This window comes from Gopherus evgoodei, chromosome 2, assembly GCF_007399415.2.
Source record: "Gopherus evgoodei ecotype Sinaloan lineage chromosome 2, rGopEvg1_v1.p, whole genome shotgun sequence".
NCBI lineage: Eukaryota > Metazoa > Chordata > Testudines > Testudinidae > Gopherus > Gopherus evgoodei.
The window spans coordinates 262,858,463-262,881,352 of record NC_044323.1 but is presented as its reverse complement, the minus strand read 5'-3'; the positions used below and the strand labels follow the sequence as shown (position 1 = coordinate 262,881,352).

Genomic DNA, 22,890 nt, shown 5'->3' with positions numbered 1-22,890 from the left:
ATTGGTGCTTTGTGAATGTGCACAAGCCAGACATGCAGGTGTGTATTGGGCATTTTATACTCATATCTTGAATATGGAAACAAATCACATCCTTTTGACAAAATTTGGACCTATTACTTTTATTCCTCATGTTGTTCAGAAATGAAGAAATCTCAGCAATTAAAAAATAAAATGTTTTCAGATTCTACATAGCTATTCAGTGTAAATATTATTCCTTTTTGTGTTTGACTAGGTGTTTGTACTTAGCTGATGAGGGAACTAAACTAAACTAACTAAAATTGTTTATTTGATTTGTTCATGTGAAGGTCTTACACATTTATAAGTTTAAAAAATGCACCAATAGTTCATTTTTTTTCACACTACATCTGTCTGAAACAGTGCGTAGGAGACTCTATGGTTGGGAAGTCAGGATATTAACTCTTTCTTCACCCCTTTGACATTAAATAGCATATGTCAACTCTTGATTGGCATGTATTATTTATTAATCTAGATTATACATATTTTTAAAATAAAAGATTAGCCACTATAAAGCCAATTACTATTCATTTGAAAAATACTGCTCTTTTGTTTTTTAAAGATCACTGGTGAGATTAAAAGATACAGGGTGATATCCTCAGCTGGTGTAAACTAGTGTAGTTCCACAGGCTTCAGCAGTCGACATACAGCCTTTGTTCCTCAATGAAGTATGCCTTCCTTGATTCCAACTAAAGAAATATCCTGCCTACAACAGGCCTTAGCCTGCTCATTTTCCCCTTTTAAATTGTTTTCGGTGATATTTACTTCAAGTGCAGAGTGTATGATGTTAGCCTGTCCCCAACTGCTCACTTAAATTTTTTGATATCTACAAACAGATACCAAACAGAGCAAAACAACACAAAAAAAAATTACTGCCAAACATCTCCAATGATCTGGAATTTTATTCCATCCATATACATGCATAGTAACAACATTTGTTGAGAAATTATTTCTATCAGAAGTAGAACATTATCTTTGTGATCACCAGTTGCAGTATTGCTACACTTATATTTAAATATATCTTATATATGAATTAGATTCATACTTGCAGCATTGAGTTTAGGGTTTCATTTTAGACTGTGCCTTTCAAAAGATAAAACTGATTGATATGACTTCATTACTTACAATACTGCTTCCAGTAATTTTGTTCATTCTTATAAAGTATTGCATTTAACAGCAAAGTTTTAAAAATTGAGACAGAGATGCAGCAGCGAAAGAAAATACAAGTACTATACAAGAAAAAAATTGCCATCTTCATTTAACGTACGTTTCAGATTAAGAAAGTGGACAGAAACATACTGCTACATACAAATGCAAAGCCTAATGACTAAGGTACTGTATCTGCTAAAATATAAAGTGCAAACTGAGCCCAATAGTTCAAAAAATTGAAATTTTAAGGCGAACTTTACAGCATAGTTGAAACTTTTTTGCAAGTTATATTTTAGCATATACGTATATCTGCAACAGCATATAAGAAAAAAATCAGGATACACAAGTGCTTTTGAAGCTATTTCTAAAATGCTTTTCTGTATTGTTTGTGACTATTTTCTTTAAAATCTACTATACAGTGCAAACCATATGTGCTACACAATAACTATACAATAACATTACAAATGACTTTAATATAAAGTTTTTAAATAAAAAATAACATAACTACAGCTATGAATACTGCTGGTAAAATAAATTAATATTTTTGAAAATGGCACCAATAATACACTTTACTAATGGACTGTAATGAAATTACACCTTGAAGTCTTCAATTCAGCAATAACGAATTATCTTCTGATTGTCCAGATATAATTCAAACAGCTTTCTTTAGACTGTATGGAACAATATACTAAACACAGGTACAAAGGTGACCGATTGTTTCATTTGACATGTTCCGCTGCATGTGACGAGCAATAAAACTTCTTGTGAGTTATAAAGTTTGAAAGGTTGTTGAACTGGATGTCACACAGTCGACAATATTTCCCACTGGTTGGGGCTTGGGTGGAACCATTCACACCTTTTGCTATACTAGACAACTGTTCCTCCGCTGTAGGAATAGCTGGAGAGACATTTTCGTTTGCAGCTAAAGGATTCTCAGAAATCCAAGAGGGAGACTTGCGCCCATCTTCATGTTGAGGATTCTGGGAAATGTTCTCTTGTTGTTGGTTTGTTGCCGGCCTTTCTTCCTGTTTTAGTCCACCATTAACTATTACCATGCCTCTGTTTTTTGGCAATAATGGAAGAGACTCTTTCTTCTGCACAGCACACCCGTTTGAAGGTATCTGGCCTTTAGGAGATTCACCTTCTGTATTTGTGCTTTGATCTAAATCAGTGTTATGAATGACAAGAGAACCAGAAATGTAATCGCTTGGCTTTATTCCATAATATGGAGAAAGCTGATCTGCTCCTTTAGCTTTCTTTATTGCTCCAGGGTAAAGGCATTGTGGAAGAAACAAATGTTTGTTTTCTTCTTTTGTAGCAATAAGCTGGGCTGCTTCACTAAAGACTTTAAGTCCTTGAAGAGTTGCTAAGTGTGTAGAAAACAAGTTTCCATTGGGAGAAGACTGTTTTGAGTTTCCATTTTTCTCACATTTGATTATGCTTCTTTCATAACTGACATCAGGGCTGTTTCGTTCACTTTCTGGATTTTGAAATACTTTGCTCTCAAGCTGTCCCATGTCGTTACGCTGATGTGCAGTGACAGGGCAAAAATTTTGCTTATGGGCAAGATAGTTCTCTACCTTGTTAAAACTGATCTTGCAAACTGTGCACTCATGGTAGTCTAGCAGCCTTTTTGGAGAGGTGGATGTCCTGTCTGACTGTGATAAACATTTTTTGCTGAGATCTATGGGTACATCCATCTCCAAGCAAGAAACTGTGGAGTGTGGAGTGTCACACTTTGAAACTGGAATACATTTGTTAATAGATAATGAAGTTTCTAGATGCTTTGAGACTATTCCTGGAAAGATATCACACCGAGGATGGTAACATTCTCCAAGACCTTCTGTTGATTCTTGAGTGGATGTGCAAGGGTTGCCAAGATTAGCCACTTCAAGAAACCGTTGTTGAACCAGCTGTGGCCTTTGCTCCTGCTCTGGTAGGCACATCTCATACATCTTCCTTCGTTTACGTGTACGCATTGTTCTCTGCATAGCAGGCAGTTTGCTGGAAGCAGATCTCTTCAGTGGAGGATCATGGCGTGTGGCACAATAGTACTGTTTGTGGACCATGTATGTTTCATGTCTGCTGAAAGTAATATTGCAGGCTTCGCATGTGGTTTTGTTGGGATCACTTTCTCCTTCTACTAAAGGAGCACTGGGGTTCTTCACATCAGCAGGTTTTCCATTCATTTTCTCATCATTGCTGGTTGCAGCTGAGAGCTTCTTAGCCTGTGCCGAAAAGTCTTTTTCATGACCTTTACTGTTTGGCCCAATCAAATCTAAGACAGTGGAGGAGTTGATGCAAGACGTCTGAAGAAGCTGATTCTCTGCATCGGAAGTGTGAGGAGCAGTATTCAGAATGTTTATAGAACTTTGACCATTATTGGGACTTACAGCCTCAGGTATTTTTTCAGAAATGCTGGAAAAATCTGGTGACTTTGCCATCTGCTGCCATCGGCTGCTGCAGTAATGCTTTTTATGTACCAAGTAGTTGTCCAAATTGTTGAATGTTATGTTACACTCAAAGCAAGTAGCCCCTTTTGGCATCAATGGACTGTAAACTACAGGAGGATAACTACTACTGCCATGCCTCAGTCTTCGATGGACCAGTTCAGACATTTTGGCTAAGATCTCTGAAGCCTGAGGAACCACTGTGATGTCCTGGGGAAAAGCAAACTGAGAGAGAAAAGGTCCCATAGAGAAAGAAGGGCCAATATTAGGCTGAACTGGGGAGGAGGCAAGTCTTGGGCTAGATGGTTCAGATTTTATTTTAGTGTATGAAAAACTTTGTTTATTTGTTGCAGGCTGTGTTTCTGGCCTCTGGGCTGGAAGGAAAAGTGAAGTCTTTTTTTCACATTTGTCAAGCTCAGTGTCCGAATTTGCATCCTTAGTCTGCATGGTCTTTTGGCTCTGGGGAACTTCATTTCTGTTCAAAAGGTCTGTTGCTGGCTGTAAAGCTTCATCAGTACCACCTGGAGAGTGCTCAATGTCACTTTCTCTCTGTAGCTTGGTGCCAGAGACATGTAGATCTTGGTGCTGCAGTAGCTCCCTCTGAGTTTGGAAGCCAAAATGGCAGTGATTGCATCTAAAGGCAGCTTGAGTGAGATGTGAAAACAGGTGCTGATGAAAGTTAATCACTGAGTCTGCAGTGTAGTTACAAACTGTGCATTTCAGACTAGCACCAGGCGGGAGAAATTCTTCCATTTTCACTCCTATGGAAAAGATAAATAATACACAACAAGTTAGGGTAACTGCTTTCCCCTTATGCAGTATACCATGAAAAGCAATCACACGGAGAATATAAACATCATGAGAACAACTCATTTTCCTCTGGTGAAAATGTTCTGTAAGTATTCACCCATATTGATCACTCAGGTAATGCTTAAATCAATTCAACATCTCTTTCCAACCAATTGCTATAAGAGGTTCCCAAAGTGATCAGCTGTGACTACATATACCATAAACTGGCTCATTTTCCATATTGAGTTCAGCCTGGATTCAGAATTTCACATATGAAGCAGAGAGCCCTTCAATTAATAAAGGGAAGGTGAGAGTAGGGGAAGAATAAAAATAGGTCAGACTTTCCCTGAATGGAAATGCCAAACTAACCCATTCCAGTTTTAGAAATAGCAATTTCCACATGGAAAACACATGTTGTTCCCCATAAATCAATAAGCATTGGGGTCCGATGTTCTACACAAGGTTATTCAGTAGGGGCTGGAGAAATCAAAAAGCTCAGGAGCATGTTCACTTTTCTCTGATCACAAGAGCATTTCAAGGCAATATGCCTGAGATTCAGTCCTCAAGCTCAGCAGGGGCCTATAAAAAGTACCGAATCAGAGGCAGAGTTGCAGAGAGCACATTTCCAATAATCTCCATTACTGTTGGCCAGCATCTGCTTGGCTGAGATGAATTGCCTATATGGGAAAGAAGATCCAGGGCTCTGGAATGGGAACTCAGTGGGAGGAAGGCTGAAAGGGAGTCCACTGTGAGGAAGGAGGGCTGGCCTAGGAAGAAAAAATGTCAATGAAGAAAATACTCTTTTACACCACCTGTACTTAATAGTAGCATGCAGTTATTGCAGGTAAGGAGGAAGGCTACGATTTCAAAATGGAAATTCTTGGTAAATTTCAGGGCAGAGGTGCAAGAAAAAACATTAAGTCACAGAAAGGTCACCAAACAATGCAATTTTCGCTACATCAGCATGCACAAGAGTATGGGGAGAGTGTTCAAAGATCAGGTCCAGGAGAGCTGGTGGGTTGAAGAGTAAGCCCACCCCACACTCATCCCCAGTGGCAGCTCCTGTCCAGTGGGGCTAGGTCTGGCTCCCCACTCTGGGTGTTGCAATCAGGTCCATGAGGTTGTGGAGCCACTTATGTTTGGCCCATCCATCCCTTATTCAGTTTGGGGGCAAGGCCACTCAGTCTGGGGGGCCTAAAAATATGTTTTTACAGACATTTCATAGACTTTATTAAAATTCACAATTTCTGTATCCAAAATCATAGCCCTACCAATGAGATATATTTTTCGTAGATATGAACTCACCAGAGCTCTTCCTATCAAGTATAGTGTAAAAACAGAAGCAAATTCAAACCCTACCCTGTGCAGAGAATGAGAGTGTGTTTCAGGGTGTACTCAAGCTATAAATGCTTATAGAGCACAACTAAGGCCAGAGTTCTGTGCTTGAAGAACAATAATGGCCTATATTGTCTAAAGAGGAGTCCAGGGCTTCTACGAGTTTAATGAAGAAACATTTGGAAGGAAAAATATCTGTGTTTGATTTAGATTTAAAACGTTATATATATGTGCACACCACACGGTCAATTAAACTGGTTTTACAGCTGCTTTTTGACACTGGAGCAGTGCAGAGCAGTGAATGTCATGGTGAAAGTAGCTCAAGCTGTGAAAACTCACACTTTTGGACCCAGAGGACCCTGCTTCAATCCCTAGTGCTGGTCAAAGTGCCCTGTGGCCATCACATACGAGAAGGCTGTCCAGGATATGACCTGCTGTGGGCCTCACATGCTTGGGACAGGGTGACCAGACAGCAAGTGTGAAAAATTGGGACAGGGTTGGGGGGTAATAGTAGCCTATATAAGAAAAAGACCCCAAAATCATGACTGTCCCTATAAATTGGGACATCTGGTCACCCTGGCTTGGAATGACCTGGCCAAGGAAGTATGTAACCCACTGGTTAGTGTGTGTTCTATGCTTCCCTCTGTGCTGATCCACAGAGGATGTGGGTCTGTTATAGCACCCAGCTAGAGCACAGTTCGTTAGCACAAGCTGTAAAGACCTGTAGGTTTAGCTGTTTCACCCCTGGTTCAGTTCATGATGTCCACCAGCATGGCACTCCAAACACATGTGAGTAACTATTACACATGTAAATAGTCCCACTGAGTTGAAAAGGAAGGTTTTGACTTTTAACAGAGACCTAAACAAATTATTCAGGCCAAAAGATTTTCTCTAGTCTATCCAAAATTTCTTATACACAAATAAAAATTCTATTATGGCATATGAGTTAATTTAGCAAAAGGTAATACATTTCTAAATAATCTTTGTGGATAATTTGTGATATATCACTGAATTTCCATGGATTTAAGGGGGGAAAAATAGTCTCTACAAAAAAAGAACATTAACAGAATGTTAAACATTGCTTGGTTCTGCATTAAAACGTCAGGGAGTGCCACATCTTTAACTGTGTCCTGTTACATGTATTCAGCATGAAATAGTCTTTAACTACAGGATAACCTATTAAATCTCAATTAATACAATATAATATAGTACATTTTTTCCTGAAGCTTAAGAAACACATTTGTAACACATATTTTTGCATCTTTCTATACTTACACTAATTGTTGTCAAAACGATACAATGTATTTTACTACCTTAGGGTTAGAACCATAAAAGGGACTTAGGTGCCTAACTGGCACTTTAGTTTCCTGGGGCCAAATTTAGATCCACAAAAACACTGTTCAGATGCTGCCTAATCCTGAACACCAACATTTCTACTGTGTATAAAATACTTAAATATGTGTAGGAGCAGGGACTGGAACTTGGGTCTCCCAGCTGCATGCCCTAACCATTGGCTTATAGAGTCATTTTCTCTCTGGCCTAATGAATACAGACACGCCCCGACTCATGCAAGCGTTCCGTTCTGGAACGCCTTGCAGAACTCGAATTTTGTGTAAGTCAGAAATGTATACCTGACCATTACCACAGAAAACCCCCAAACAAACAAAAAAACCCTCCCTCCTATTTCTAGCTTATGGAACTTTTTCTGTAACTGTGGATTTGCATAAATCGGGTTTGTGTAATCCGGGGGGCGCCTGTATTTAAGTATTTTAATAAACAGTGGAACAGCTCCAACAGGACAGATTGAGTGTATCCTATCACAGAATAGCCTACAGCCTGATGGGTAGGGCAATCTCTGCTCAAGAGTAGGGATTCAAATCTGGGTCTCCTGCATATCAGGTGAGTGCCCTAACTGCTCGGCTAGTGGGTATAAGGGCATCTACCATCTGCTCTTCTTCTTTTTTCTTTTTTTGCAAGAAAGAGCTGATCTGGCTTTGGTGTGTAAATCTTGTGACTGCTGAAGAGAGATAGGGCCCTCCCTCCAGCCCAAATTTAGACATCTAAGTCCTTTTTGCATTTCCTACTGGATACTGTAGGCAGTTCCCCACTTATTGAATCCTCTTGTTAGGTACATAACTCTCCCCATGAAATGCACAAGGAGCACAAGCTCTGAAATCAGGGTTGTGTATTCCACTGGGCTCATGACACCTATACATTAGGGTGCAGTGTTGAGGCGAGGTCCCTGTCTGGATTTAGCCCGCAGACTTGTTACATGAGTTCTCCTTCCTGTAAGTATGCATTTTCATCATTTTCTTATCCATGCACTACACATGAACCTTTCAAGTAGCAGACCATTCAGGAAAAGAGCAGAGACATACTGCACATTTTCACCTTTACACTATACTGTTAGCCTGGAAATGTAGTATGTTATGGTTTAATATGTATTTTCATATAAATGATTTTCAAGGACATACACAAAGCAGTACACAGAACTACAAGATAGTAAACTGAAGTTGTGGGGAAAATGAAATGATATTATAATATAGTTTTTGAGAAACAGCATGTCATGATGCAATTAAAGACAGTAATTTCAATGTATATACACATTGTGCCTGCAAATTGCTTAAGTTCCATCAGTGGAACTCTTTGTCCTGTAACAGATCCACAGGAGAGAAACTTTCTCCTGCAAACCTTGGATGGCATTCAATTGCCATGGCACACTGGGCTGGAGCTCCCTTCTGTAAAAATGTAAAATATACATAAGCCCTCCCTAACTCCTACTTACTCAACAAGGTCCACAGAGACTTCTGGAGAATGCTTGCCTCTTCCCAGGCATACCTGAGTATATATTTCACTCTAACGCCAAATTAACTGCTTAGGCCTGACAGCGCAGCTTCCTCATCTGCAAACTTTGCATGCCTAGTAGAAACGTCAGTGTGGAATGTTCTGTGCATTTATAATTTGTGATTTTTCAATAATATGATCAAATCAAAGCTAAATTTCAACAGAACACTCAGGGATACTTGATAAATGGTCTAAATCTATGCCAATTTTCAGCTTTCTAATGAATAGGAAGTAATATTTCCATTTTATAAACAAGTAAACTGAATTCAGAGGTTGTGACATGGTTCAAGACTACAGTGGGAGTCAGCATCGGATCTGGAATAAGATATAGGAGTTCCTAATGCCCATCCTATACTCTAAATGACCAAACGTCTCAATGGACGAAGCTTTACACCTTTGTTTAAATATCTGAGATAATCTATGCCACTAAATGACCAACTGTTTGGATTTATGTAAATGTGTAAGTAGGTCAGATAAATGATTAAATAAATTACATGGATAAACAGATTATATGTGAGAGGTGCATGGAGACTATATAATACAGTTCAGAAATGACTGATTTCTTAGTAGTATCTACTTCCAGTGCTTGATTATATTGCTTACATTTAGAGACTCATTGAAGAAGATAACATGTATCGTGGTTAATGTTTAAGGAATAGCTACATCTACAGGGGGATACATTCCACTTACCACTGTGAGAATTTAGGTGCATTTCCAGAGATCTTGCATTAGAAAAACTTTTGGTGCACTGTGGAAAGGGGCAGACACTGGATATCTGATGAGCACTATCTTCATTCTCCTCTGACAGCTGAGCTCCCTCTCTTTGCCTCCCACTGCAGTAGTACATGAGATGGGCCTGCAAATTCCGCTCACTTCGATACCAAATGCCACAGGATTTGCAAGGGAATATATCTTCTACAAGCAAATATAACCAGATGCAGGTTAGCCACAGCATCAACAAGTAACATGGAAGGCTTAAAACCTTTAACTTTTCCATTAAAGAAACAACTTACTTAACAAAATGTTGGCAAGGCAGCCACAATGTCATTTGCAAGGACAAGGGAAAGCATTTGTTTGTTTTATAGGCCAAAATAAATTAATAAAATAACCAATTAATATAAAACACTAAGCTAAGTTTTTAGGACACCAAATTTTTAAAAAACTAAAATAGAATTCATAGTTTTTGGCAGAAATGCAGTCTCAACTGTATTATAATACCATGAAAATATTTAATCAGAGATGTTCTTCAATAATGTGGACCCTGATCCTGCAAAACCTTACACATGTGCTTAACTTTAGGCATGTGCATAGCTCAGTGGTTTGAGCATTAACCTACTAAGCCCAGGGTTGTGAATTCAACCATTAAGGGGGCCATTTAGGAAACTGGGGTGTGCTGGAAAAAAAACTATCTGGGGATTTGTCCTACTTTGAGCAGGGGGCTGAACTAGATGATCTTCTGAGGTCCCTTCCAACCCTGATATTCTAAGTTTTTGGAGAATTGGGGTTTTGGATTCTTTAAATTAAGACTGGATGTCTTTCTAAAAAATATGTTCTAGTTCAACCACAAGCGTACTGGACTCCAGGCAGGTATCATTGCGGAAAATTCTATTGCCTGTGATAGCCAGGAGGTCAGACTAGATTATCAGAATGGTCTCTTTGGAGCCTAAAATCTAAGAATGTAGTAATTACTGTAACTGAAAATCTCATGCTTTCTTTGTTCCTTGGATTCTTGTCATTACTAATGCTGGGAGTTAAATTTTGTAATATGCTATGACCTCTAATTGTAGGTTGATCCTTAATATTCCACTTTCTGAAACAGGATGAAAAGTTAAAATGTTTAAGTTTTCTGATGAATGGCAATTCCAAAAAAAATTGATTCAGAAGTAATGAAATGCTTCATTTAGACATTTTGGATCAAAACAAACCATCTAGACATTTCCCTATTGCCATATGGGAGTTATAGTTCCAGATCTCATTCCCCCCATGGGGTAGACGCTTTGACCTGACTACATCTACTATAATACATGTAGAGTCATGTGATTCCCATGATGCACCACATAGAGGGAATGCACTATGAAAGATGTCATCCACTATGGAGCACGGCCCAAAAGACAGAATGGGGAATGCAACTGCAACTATCATTAGGCAATGCACCAGAAATAAATGCAGTTCAATTTTTTTTATTTGAAACAAAACATTTTAGGTCAATTCAAATGAAATATTTTGATATTGGTTGAACTAATCTGAAACAAAATATGTCATTTACATTTTCCTGATGGAAAGTCTAAATTTTTCATTAAAATCAAAACTTTCCTGGTGAAAATTTTAATATTGTATCAGAGTGGTAGCCGTGTTAGTCTGTATCCCCCAAAAAAAAAGAAAAAAAAAAAGAGAGAGAAGTCCGGTGGCACCTTAAAGACTAACAGATTTATCTGGGCATAAGCTTTTGTGTGTAAAAAATCCACTTCTTCAGTTGCATGGAGTGAAAATTACAGATAGAGGCATACATATATATTGGCACTTGAAGAGAAGGGAGTTACCTTACAAGTGGAGAACCAATGTTGAAGGCCAATTTAGTCAGGGTGGATGTAGTCCACTCCCAATAATTGATGAGGAGGTTTTGTTTTTAATTTTGCGTAATCTGCCCAAAAACAGTCTGACAGAAATTTCCCAACACCCTGTTAGCATTAATAACAAGAATGCCAGCTGAGTAAACCCCATTTCCAGAAGGCAGATGAACCTGCTTTGTGTTTCCTTATATTTCAGCTAGATATTGCTGTCACTACTATCTCTCCACAGGGTAGTGGTATATTTTAAGTTGTTTCTTTTAGCAGTACGTTCACAGTAAATGTGACCAGTACAATTCGTTACACAAAAATAAACAACAAACTAGAAAAAATAAAGCTATTGACAAAGACATTTATAGTCATCCAGCATTGGACATGGTGGGATTACTCAAAGAGTAGGTATTACTCAACATGAATAAGGGCTGAATCTGGACCTACTGGATTCTAGTGAATCCAAACCTTGAATATTGCGTAGAGTTCTGGTCACTTAATTATTGCAAACTATTGATAAAGTACAAGAAGCACAGGGAAGTGCTACAATAGAGGAATGGAAGGACTCAGTGATGAGGAAAGATTAAAAGAGCCAAATATATATCACACGGTTAAGTGACGACTAAGGAGAAACATGATATCAGCTACCAAGGAAGGCGAGCAATTAGGACTGGGGTCTTAATAGCAGTAATTGGGTGAATTTAATAAACAGAATATTTTGGCTGAATGCTCTGATTCAAGAAGTTGTATGCAGTGCTGTTGTAACCTGTTGGTCCTAGAATATTAGAGAGACAAGGTGGATGTCTCTCTGATTCAAGAAAGCACTTAGCACCTGCTTAAGTCCTTCCCTATTCAGCATGTGATTGTCCTTTTAATACTAATGGGACTTAAACACAGGCTTAAGAATCCTTGAATACCGATGCTTTCATGAATTAGGGCTAATACAATGAAAATTCCTGACCTCTATCGCATTTTGAAACAATCAAACAGAAGCAATTTCTATTGCTTGAGAAATGGAAAAAAGACGGTTACTCACCTTTGTAACTGTTGTTCTTCGAGATGTGTTGCTCATATCCATTCCAGTTAGGTGTACGCGCCGCGCGTGCACATTCGTCGGAAAACTTTTACCCTAGCAACTCAGTGGGCCGGCAGGTCGCCCCCTAGAGTGGCGCCACCATGGCGCTCCATATATACTCCTGCCGGCCCACCCGCTCCTCAGTTCCTTCTTGCCGGCTACTCCGACAGTGGGGAAGGAGGGCGGGTGCGGAATGGATATGAGCAACACATCTCGAAGAACAACAGTTACAAAGGTGAGTAACCGTCTTTTCTTCTTCGAGTGATTGCTCATATCCATTCCAGTTAGGTGAATCCCAAGCCTTACAAAGGCGGTGGGGTCGGAGTGAAATGTGGCAGAATAAAACTGCTGAGCCAGAGGCTACAGCCTCTCTTGACTGCTGAACCAGGGCATACTGCGAAGCAAAGGTATGGACCGAAGACCAATGGAGCTTCGCGACAGATCTCGTGGGTAGAAACACGAGCCAGCAAGGCGGCAGATGAAGCCTGAGCCCTGGTAGAATGCACAGTGATGTGGCTTAGGGAAATATGAGCCAAATCATAACAAGTGGGGATGTCCGCCATCACCCAAGAGGAGATCCTCCGAGAGGAAAACAAGCAAGCCCTCCCTTTGGCCCGCTACCGGGCAGAGCTGGGGGCACCTTAGGAAATGATTCTGTCAATATAATGCGAGCACTCCACAGATGTCCAAGGAGTGCAACGGTTATGCCCATTGCGTTGAGCTGTGGGTAACATGAAAGGCCAAAACACCTTAGGGAGGAAAGCCGGGTGCGGTCATAACTGCACCTTGTCTTTGTGGAACCTAGTGTACGGCGGAACCCCCGTAAGAGCTCTGATCTCAGAGACCCGTCTGGCCAAGACTAGGTTGAGGTCCCAGGGGGGGGCTGGGCGGCGCACCCGAGGGTGCAAGCGCTTCAAGCCCTTGAGGGGCCTCGAACCCATAGAGCGTGGGACACTGAACGTCCATCTTAGCCTGCTGGAAGGTAGAGATGGCTGCCGAGAGTATCCTCAGCGATGATACCGCCAGGTCCTGCCGCTGAAGGCCAGAGGCAGGCCAAATAGAGGGGATCGAGACCTCAGCAGGAGCAAGATCGAGCGTATTGCAGCTGTAAAAGAAACGCTTCCACCTGGCCTGGTACGTTGACCAGGTGGAAGGCTGCCTGTCACCCCGACTCAGGTACGCAGCAGCCACCGTGAGGCGAAGAGGCTGCAGGTCCGAGTGACGAAGCCTGTCGTTGCCCTGAGTGATGAGGTCTGGGCTGACAGGCCGAGCAACGTGGTATGCCAGTGCTGCCTGGACCACTCTGGAGTGATCATGATGATGCGCGCTCTGCCCCTGCGGAGTTCGAGCAGGACCTAATGAACCAGTGGGAACAGTGGGAAGGCATAATGCAGTTGGCCTTTCCACGACATCAGGAATGCGTCCAAGAGCGATTCCGAGGAGAGACCTTGGAAGGAGCAGAACACCTGGCATTTTCTGCTCTCGCGGTGAGCGAACAGGTCTGTGTGAGGAAACATCTCCACTTCCGGAAAGCGGGACGCCTCACATGGGGCAGAGTGATCACTCGTAAGACAGGAAAGACCTGCTGAGTCAAAGAGGTAAGACGTTCCGAACGCCTGGGAGAAAGGACGTCGCCAGCTCCATCGAGTGGGCCATGCAAAAGACCCGGAAATGGATGGCCTCCTGACAAAAAATGGGGGGAGGACTATGTCCCCCCTGAATACTTATGAAGCACCTGGCCATCGTGTTGGCTGTAAACACCGAGATACAACGGCCTCGCAGCTGCCGCTGGAACCCCTGGCATGCCAGGCGGACTACTCTCATTTTTGGAACATTAATGAGGAATGCCAGCTCCCTAGAAGACCAAAGGCCTTAAGCTCGGAGGTGACCATGAGCACTCGAGCAGAGAGATGATGCGTCCGCCGTCAGGGGCAGTGAGGGCTGGGGCGGATGAAACCGCATCCCTGTCCACACCAAGGAGGAAGTTAGCCAACACTCCAGGGAGCCTAAGGCGTCTGAGGGAACGGTAACTACCATGACCATTGGCTCCCTGTCCAAGCGGTACGCCGAGGTGGGCCGGACTTGGAGAGGACGGAGGCGGAGCTTGGCGTGTTTGGTTACAAACTTGCGGGCAACCATGGACCCAGGAGACTGAGACAAGAACGAGCTGAGGTCGTTGGGAAAGCCTTCAGACCTCAGATGATTGTTGCCATAGCCTAAAACCGCAGTTGTGATAAGCAGGCTCCAGCTAGGTAGGAGACCAGGATAGCCCCTAGGAAGCCCAACCTCTGCGTGGGAACCAGAGTGGATTGCTCTATAGTAAACCGCAGGCCTTGACCTGTGAATAAGACCATGGCGATGTCCACGGGCTGAGTGGTTTGTGTCTCAGAGTCTCCTCGGATAAGCGAATCGTCCAGATACGGAAAAAACGCATATCCGACATCAGCGACGGTAGGCGGCGACTATGGCCGGAAACCGGGAGTATTGACAGTCGGCTATAGAGCGGAGGCATCTCCCGTGCGGAGGGAAGATGGCATTGCGAAAGTACGCGTCCTTCATATCCAGGGCGGCATAGTAGCCCCCAGGAGGCAAGGATGGAATAATGGTTCCCAGGGATACCATGCAGAACTTCAACCTTATCCTAAACCGGTTGAGTCCATGCAGGACCAGGGAGGTCTGAGACCTGTGTTCGAGTGGGGGACTAGGGCATAACGGGAGAAAACCCCTTGCCCCTTTCGCCCGCTGAAGGGGGACAGGGCTGGAGCAAATTAAAGGTGGTACCTATGCTCCATCGTGCGCAGGACCCAGCGATCTGAAAGTAACTGGGGCCATGCCAGGAGAAAGCGGGATTGAGATCCCGTCCTGCGACTGGTACACCGCCCTCAGGCGAACCTTGGAAGGTCCGTCTTTGGTCCCAGTGGTAATTGCGAAGGACCTTGACTTTGGCTCTTTAGGGGTCCTGACGTTTGTCTGCGACCACCTTGGCCTTGCCGTTTGCCAGAGTTCTGCCTCTGGCTAGGCACAGAGTATGGCGGCTGGGGCCATAAAGGCTTGCGTTTGGTCGCTGGCGTATACATGCTGAGACGCATTAGGACCCTATTGTCCATCAGGCTTCGCAGTCTGGGGCTGTCTCTGCCGCGAAGATGCCTTTACCAACAAAGGGTAAATCCTGAATGGCATACTGCAGCTCCGGCCGGAGGTTTTAAAACCTGAAGCCATGAAATGCACTTCATGGCGACACCCAAGGCCAGAGTGCGGGCCGCAGAGTCTGCTGCGTCCAACGAGGCCTGGAGGGACGCTCTGGGAACCTTCTTTCCCTCGTCCTCCAAGACGGTAGCGAACTCCAGGTGGGAGTTTTGAGGGAGAAACTCCTTCACCCAGGTGCTATAATTATCGCAGCTAAGCAAGGCTTGTTGCTTTGCTACCCAGAGCTGCAGGGCCCCTGCAGAGTACACCTGGCGGCCAAGCCTGTGCATTCGCCAAGCCTCTTTCTGCTTCGGGGCTGGCGCCCGCTGGCCATCATATCAGGATCGTGGTCCTGAGCATAAAATCTGCGCATATGGGATGACACGGATGCGCGTCCGGACAGCCATGGAGGTACTAAAAGAAGGCACAGGCAGAGTCTCTGACTCACTCGGACCTTGCCCAACTCGGAGAAGGGCTACAGGAGTCAAGGTACCTGCCCCGGTGCCAGAGGTCGGAACGGTGCCGATAGCGGGTCGGCGAACGGGATACCGACCGGTGCAGCGAGTGTGACCAGTACCGAGGAAAACAGCACCGGGACTGCCAGTGGCGTCTGGCGTGCCGACAGGACGTGGAGTGTCTGCGGGACCGTGATCATGAACGGTGCCGCTCTGCTGTGCTGACAGGGGACAGTCCCCTGAAGAGACTGTATTACCCGTACCGGCGGTGCCCGGGTCAGGCAGCACTGACTCTGTCATGGCACTGAGAGCCCTCGCCGTTGGTAACATCTCCGGCGTGAAGGGAACAGCAGGCTCAACCACAGTGCGTACTGGGGAGCTGTCAGGCACCGGATTCGACGGCCCTCGTGGGACCGGGATCCACGGTACCGAGGTCATCAGAGCTCCGGTAGGTGCCGGTGCCGGGCGAACCGAGTTAGATAAGCTGTCTGGCTGCGGTGCCGTCCGCACTGAAGCAGCGGGAGTAATACGCTCAACCACGGCGCGTGCCGGGGAGCCGTCGGGCACCGGATTCGATAGCCCTTGTGGGACTGGAATCGACGGTGCCAACGTTGTCGGTGCCGGGCAAGCCGACTTAGACTAGCCTTCTGGTTGCGGTGCCTTTGGCATGGAAGCAGCCGGAGCAGGAGCTCAACCACGGCGCGTGCCGGGGAGCCGTCAGGCACCGGATTCTACGGCCCTTGCGGGACCGGGATCGACGGTGCCGACGTCATCGGTGCCGCAGCAGGTGTCGGTGTCGGGCGATCCGACGTAGACGAGCTCTCTGGCTGCGGTGCCGTTGGCACGAAGCAGCAGGAGCAATACGCTCAACCACGGCGCGTGCCGGGGAGCCGTCAGGCACCGGATTCTACGGCCCTTGTGGGACCGGGATCGACGGTGCCGACGCCATCGGTGCCGCAGCAGGTGTCGGTGCCGGGCGATCCGACGTAGACGAGCCCTCTGGCTGCGGTGCCGCTGGCACGGAAGCAGCAGGAGCAATACGCTCAACCACGGCGCGTGCCGGGGAGCCGTCAGGCACCGGATTCTACGGCCCTTGTGGGACCGGGATCGACGGTGCCGACACCATCGGTGCCGCAGCAGGTGTCGGTGCCGGGCGATCCGACGTAGACGAGCCCTCTGGCTGCGGTGCCGCTGGCACGGAAGCAGCAGGAGCAATACGCTCAACCACGGCGCGTGCCGGGGAGCCGTCAGGCACCGGATTCTACGGCCCTTGTGGGACCGGGATCGACGGTGCCGACACCATCGGTGCCGCAGCAGGCGTCGGTGCCGGGCGATCCGACGTAGACGAGCCCTCTGGCTGCGGTGCCGCTGGCACGGAAGCAGCAGGAGCAATACGCTCAACCACGGCGCGTGCCGGGGAGCCGTCAGGCACCGGATTCTACGGCCCTTGTGGGACCGGGATCGACGGTGCCGACGACATCGGTGCCGCAGCAGGTGTCGGTGCCGGGCGATCCGACGTAGACGAGCCCTCTGGCTGCGGTGCCGCTGGCACGGAAGCAGCAGGAGCAATACGCTCAACCACGGCGCGTGGCGGGGAGCCGTCAGGCTCCGGATTCTACGGCCCTTGTGGGACCGGGATCGACGGTGCCGACGTCATCGGTGCCGTAGCAGGTGTCGGCGCCGGGCGATCCGACTTGGATGAGCTCTCTGGCTGCGGTGCCGCTGGCACGGAAGCAGCAGGAGCAATACGCTCAACCACGGCGCGTGCCGGGGAGCCGTCAGGCACCGGATTCTACGGCCCTCGTGGGACCGGGATCGACGGTGGCGACGTCGTCGGTGCCGGGCGAGCCATCCTAGACGACCTCTCTAGCTGCGGTGCAGTTGGCACAGAAGCAGCAGGAGCAGTAAGCTCTACCACGGCGTGAGCCGGGGAGCTGCCAGGCACCGGATTTCGTGGTCCTGGGGGACTGGAATCGACGGAGCCGAAGTCATCGGTGCCTCTGCAGGTGCCGGTGCCGGGTAACGCAACTTAGGCGAGCTCTCTGGCTGCGATGCAGGTGGCACGGAAGCAGCGGGAGCAGGGGGCTCAACCACGGCGTGTGCCGGGGAGCCGCCAGGCACCAGCAGGAATCGTAGACTCTCTCGACCTCGGAAGGGAGCGGTGCCGAGTCGACATCGGTGCCGGCGACGGTCGGTGCCGAAAGGCCTTGGTAGTACCGGCGGGGTCCGGTGCCGAGGCGCTTCTGCCCGCCGCTTGAATATCGCTCGGCGCCCAAGGTGGAGGGGTAAGTGAAAGTCCCGCACCTTTTTGTTCTCGGCTTAAAAGCCTTGCAAATGGGGCACTTATCTGCCCTGAGGCACTTCAAACAGGAGTCATGTAGATCTCTCTTCGGCCGCGGCTTCTGGCAGGCCGGGCCCCTTTTAAAACCCGGTGAGCCATGCATGGCTCCGGCACTGGGCTCATGGAAGGGGCTACTTCCTGAACCCCGCTAACTAAACTAACCATGTTAGCAAAGAAAACCCGTATAATCATACAAATATATATATAAAAGGGTTATAACTGCATAATTATATACGAGAAAACGAGTAGCTAGGGAAGTGGAGGTCAGCTAAGCCGCGCTCCACTGTTCCAACGACCGACACGGGCGGTAAGAAGGAACTGAGGAGCGGGTGGGCCGGCAGGAGTATATATGGAGCGCCATGGTGGCGCCACTCTAGGGGGCGACCTGCCGGCCCACTGAGTTGCTAGGGTAAAAGTTTTCCGACGAATGTGCACGCGCGGCGCGTACACCTAACTGGAATGGATATGAGCAATCACTCGAAGAAGAACTAGCCTGGATAAACATTAGAATATGTATTGTGAAGACCAAGCCTGCATTGACAGAAAGAATATGGACCATGTGAGCTAACAGGTCTTTTCATCTCTATTTTTATGATTTTCTAATTCTGCAAACAGATTTACAGAGCTTCTGTCTGAGGGAGGGCCAAACACTATCCTGTACTGCTACCATCCCAATTCTCTACATCTATTTTTGCTCTGTTAAAAAAAAACCCAAAACATAACAAAAACAAAAACAAAAAAAGCTATGGAACAATATTATTCACTTACTGTTGACAATAGCTGTAGGCAAAATAGATGCCATAGCAGCTTGTTGAGGGAGCAGTTGTATTGAGTCCAGCAGACGTGCAGGATACATCCCTTCTGTAAGAGTCATCTGACTGGCAGCTTGTAGCCTTGAGTCAAAATCCACAACAAAGGCAATTAGCTCTTCACCCTCAGAGATGATCTTAGTTGTGGTACACCAAAGCTGGCCACCTATATGAAAAATAAAAACAGAAAGATTTAATGGGGAGCATAAATCTGCAGAACTACTTCAACTTACGTAGGGTGTCTTTATACCCTTTTCTAACTGGATTACTTGTCGGGAGGAGGCAGAAAACTCTTGCTTTTTAAAGTTCCATTTCTATCTGTAGAAGCATTTTCAAAATACTGTTAAGGAAGCCATGATAAAAATATATGCATATATTCTACAATCAGTTCAACTAAAGAACAATCACCTTAATTCACTTTTCTTGTGTCCTAAGAGATGGACATTGCCAGAACTCAGATACAAGCAAAACTATTTTAACTGGCACTTTTCCAATCATTATATTTTTACTTCACTTCCTGCATATTTTTTTCATACCACAATTTCAGTTTTATTCCAAGTGCCTCATCCACAGCAGAATTTAAAAAAACCCAAAAGCTGCAAAGAAGAAATCAAATTTCCTCATAAGGTCATTTCCCCCCTCTCTTATGTTTGCTACTATCTTCCTCTGAAAAAAATATTTTCTTATGTAATATTTTTCATAACATGACTGTTTTATCTCTGCTTACATTGACTGAACTTCCTGAAGAGAAGATATGCCAAAGATCTGTTTCATAAAGGCTTATTCAAATAAAGGTTTGTTTAAAAGGGGAGGAAGGGGGAAACTTTCATCAAACAGTAAGATACACTATAGCTCTGTCCTGCAAATGTCACGTGCAATGCATTAAAAAGAAAATTAACTATGCAAGTACATCTACTAATGTATTTGAATGTGATAGTGAATGCTCATTTATTTAACATGTTTAGACAGGCAAAGCACTTATATTGTGTTATCTACACTCTCAGGCCTAGATACATATCCAGTATAGTTATGCCTGAAATAATGTTGCATACTTTATATGTTATAAAGCTTTTGTTCCCCAAGGTTTTGTATATATAGCAAAAGCTATATGTTGTATTCATTAGGCAAGCAAAACTGTACTCATTTTGATAAGTAATATTGCTGTGTTTATCTTTCAGCATAACTGCCTTTTCAACTGCACTTCATTTTTTTCCCCTCAAAGAGATTATAGTTTTAAAACAACTTGTTGCAAAAATCTGGTGGAGGAGATAACAACAGTGTATGATATGCCACAGCTAAATGGAAGAATTAAGACATTGTTTTAGAGAAATCCTGGACAATTAATTAAACCAGTCTATTAGCTTTCAAAGATGAGCAAACAAAACAGCATCAGTGACAATGTGTTTCAGTGGAAAAACAGAGCAGAGCTTGCAGATCTCAAAGTGGTATAAAAGTTTCAAAGCAGAAAAGTTTCTTTGCATTCACTCTTTGGTATTACAGCCATTGAAGGTAGCTATGAGGTTTACGAACAATTTATTGTAACAGGACCAGTGTAGCATAAGGTTCACTGCTTTCCAGAATTAGGGCATGCAAAGATACAACTCTCACCAAGTTCCTTTTGAGAATAAAGAGATGAAAAGTGAAGACAGCAATACAACTACATCTACAACTCCAGAATCCTAATAACCAACCAGGAATCTGAAAACTAAAGCACTGGATTAGTGTCTCATACTGGTGTAAATCAGGAGTAAATTCACTGAAGCCACTGGAGTTATACCAGTACAAAACCAGTGTGAGAAGAGACTCAGACTAATGGATGTTTAATCAGCCTCTTATTTGTAACAACTTTGAGCTACATGACTTTAGTTTGAGGCTCTGTAACCAGCTACACTATTTTACCTGAAGACACATACATAAGTTAGTTGTGTGAGTGGAGGGCGGAGTTCCTTTTATTGTGTCACACTTCTGTTTTATTCTTATTTATATATGAAACTTGCAGTGTAACAATAATACAATGCATTATACACTTTTATAAGAATACTGTAGAATAAGGGCTTGTGCTGTAGTCTTATAATGCTATACATTTTGTATTAAAAATAAAATTGAAATGTGCCACAATAAAAACACCACCTTTCTTTCCCCAGCAACAATCCTGACATGCTGTATCCCTGGGGGAAAAAAAGAGACTCATTGCTTACAGGGTCTCCAGCTGCAGTCAGTCTGGATCAAATTCCTTGTACACCAGCAATAAGGAGCTGACTCAATATCCTCGCATTAGAGTTCCTTAGGGGCAATTAGGATTCTTCTTAAGAATTATGCTCCTCCCACTAGTACATTTGCTCTTTCATCCTGTTATGTAGCACTTTCCATCCATAGGCATGGGGTGCAATACACTCCCCACAGTGCATGCCTGTCCCTTTCCATAGGCTGGTGCAGATGGGGATGGGTCAGGGCAATATCCACTCTTCCCTGCCCCCAAAGGACGAAGGAGAGCACTTAGTGCAGGAACTGCAATTGTGCTGGTGCTTATCTAGGCTGGCAAGAGGCGACAGGGAAGACTTCTTGTCCCCTCTCCTCCACTGCACACCCATATGGGTCAGGCAGAATCAAGTCCTGATGGTCTGATTTAAAGCCCACTGGAGGTTAACAGATAGACTCCCACTGATTTAAATGTGCTTTGGAGTATGCCCTTCAGGCCAAATTGTGAACTCTTTATTCACATTGGTGACCAGTGACTCACTCGAGTAATCCCATTGACGCCAAGGATGACCAATCTGGCCCCAAGTGATCTTATCATTACATCATCCAAAGGAACAGGCAGCATAGCTTACTGAGTCACTTGGGTAAAGATTATTTCAGTGAATCTGAGCTATATCTCAGAATGCTACAAGACAACACTGAGCCAGATCCTGAGCTGGTGTAAATTGACACAGCCCCTTAAAGTCAATGGAGCTAAGCCAGTTTGCACCAGTTGAGGCTCTGACCTGGAAGCTGCCCAATGGAATGTAAAGTACAATTCCATAGCTGTTCTAAAATGATAGCTACAAAATCAGCCAAACAAAACGGAGTTAATATACATTATCTAGGCATCAAATCCAAGATCAACAAAAAAAACTATCAACAGATATTGCTTACGCATTTATCCCCACTCCTTATTAGCTTACATTTGAAAAAAAATATAATTAACTAGTTATGCAAAGAATCAGAAACGTTTATTTAATCAGAGAAAGTTGGGCAAGTGGAATAATATCATATTGTGCGAACTAGAGCAAAAAATTACATTCCAACTGCATTGGCATGATTTCTTTATCAAATTGCATCACACACTAAATCAGCTATTTGATACCTTCATAACTTCCACCAAGTGGAAAGATTATTTTTGGATCTTCTTCGTCTGTCTCTTACACTGCAAACACAAGTAGCTCTTCTGCTACTTAAAAATAAAACAAACTAAAACAACTTCAGGTTCTATGGAAAGAAAAAAGATGTCCCTGAAAAACTGTGGACTTACTGTTCTTTGTAATGTTTATGATCAAGATTCCTGTGCAAACAGATCTGGTTCCTAACAGGAAGCTTATAAATCATACTCATAATTGCTGTCAAAACTGCAGTGAAGTGTACTGCAAGTTTTGATAATAAAGAATAGAGTCACAGTTCAAACTTGATTACATTTTGGAAATTCATGCTGCTCTTACAAGAATCAGTGGCCTTAAATATCTTCTTCTCCTGCCAAATTTTTCACTTGCACTTTTTATTATTTATGAAATCAGTGTCTGCACAATGTCATGCAGACCTCTGTTGATAAAGTCTAATTAAGATTAAGACAAGCCTTTTGGAAAGGATCCCATCATTAGCAAACATGATAAACACAAAAATACTCCCTA

The 22,890-nt window shown here is 44.4% G+C and overlaps 1 protein-coding gene across 3 annotated transcripts in view; it reads right to left on the bottom strand.

Annotated features, from left to right (window-relative positions):
* Positions 1-899: 899 nt before the first annotated feature.
* ZFPM2 (zinc finger protein, FOG family member 2) overlaps positions 900-22,890 on the bottom strand; it is a 492,640-nt gene continuing 470,649 nt past the window's right edge. For 2 of the 3 annotated variants that reach the window (XM_030553692.1, XM_030553693.1), the window contains 3 exons: positions 18,966-19,172; positions 9,273-9,497; positions 900-4,375 (listed from right to left, as the gene is read on the bottom strand). In XM_030553692.1, the coding sequence (XP_030409552.1) occupies positions 1,884-4,375; positions 9,273-9,497; positions 18,966-19,172 (2,924 nt within the window). In that variant the 3' untranslated portion in view covers positions 900-1,883. The remainder of the gene's footprint in view (positions 4,376-9,272; positions 9,498-18,965; positions 19,173-22,890) is intronic. The other variant, XM_030553694.1, reaches the window with a different exon arrangement.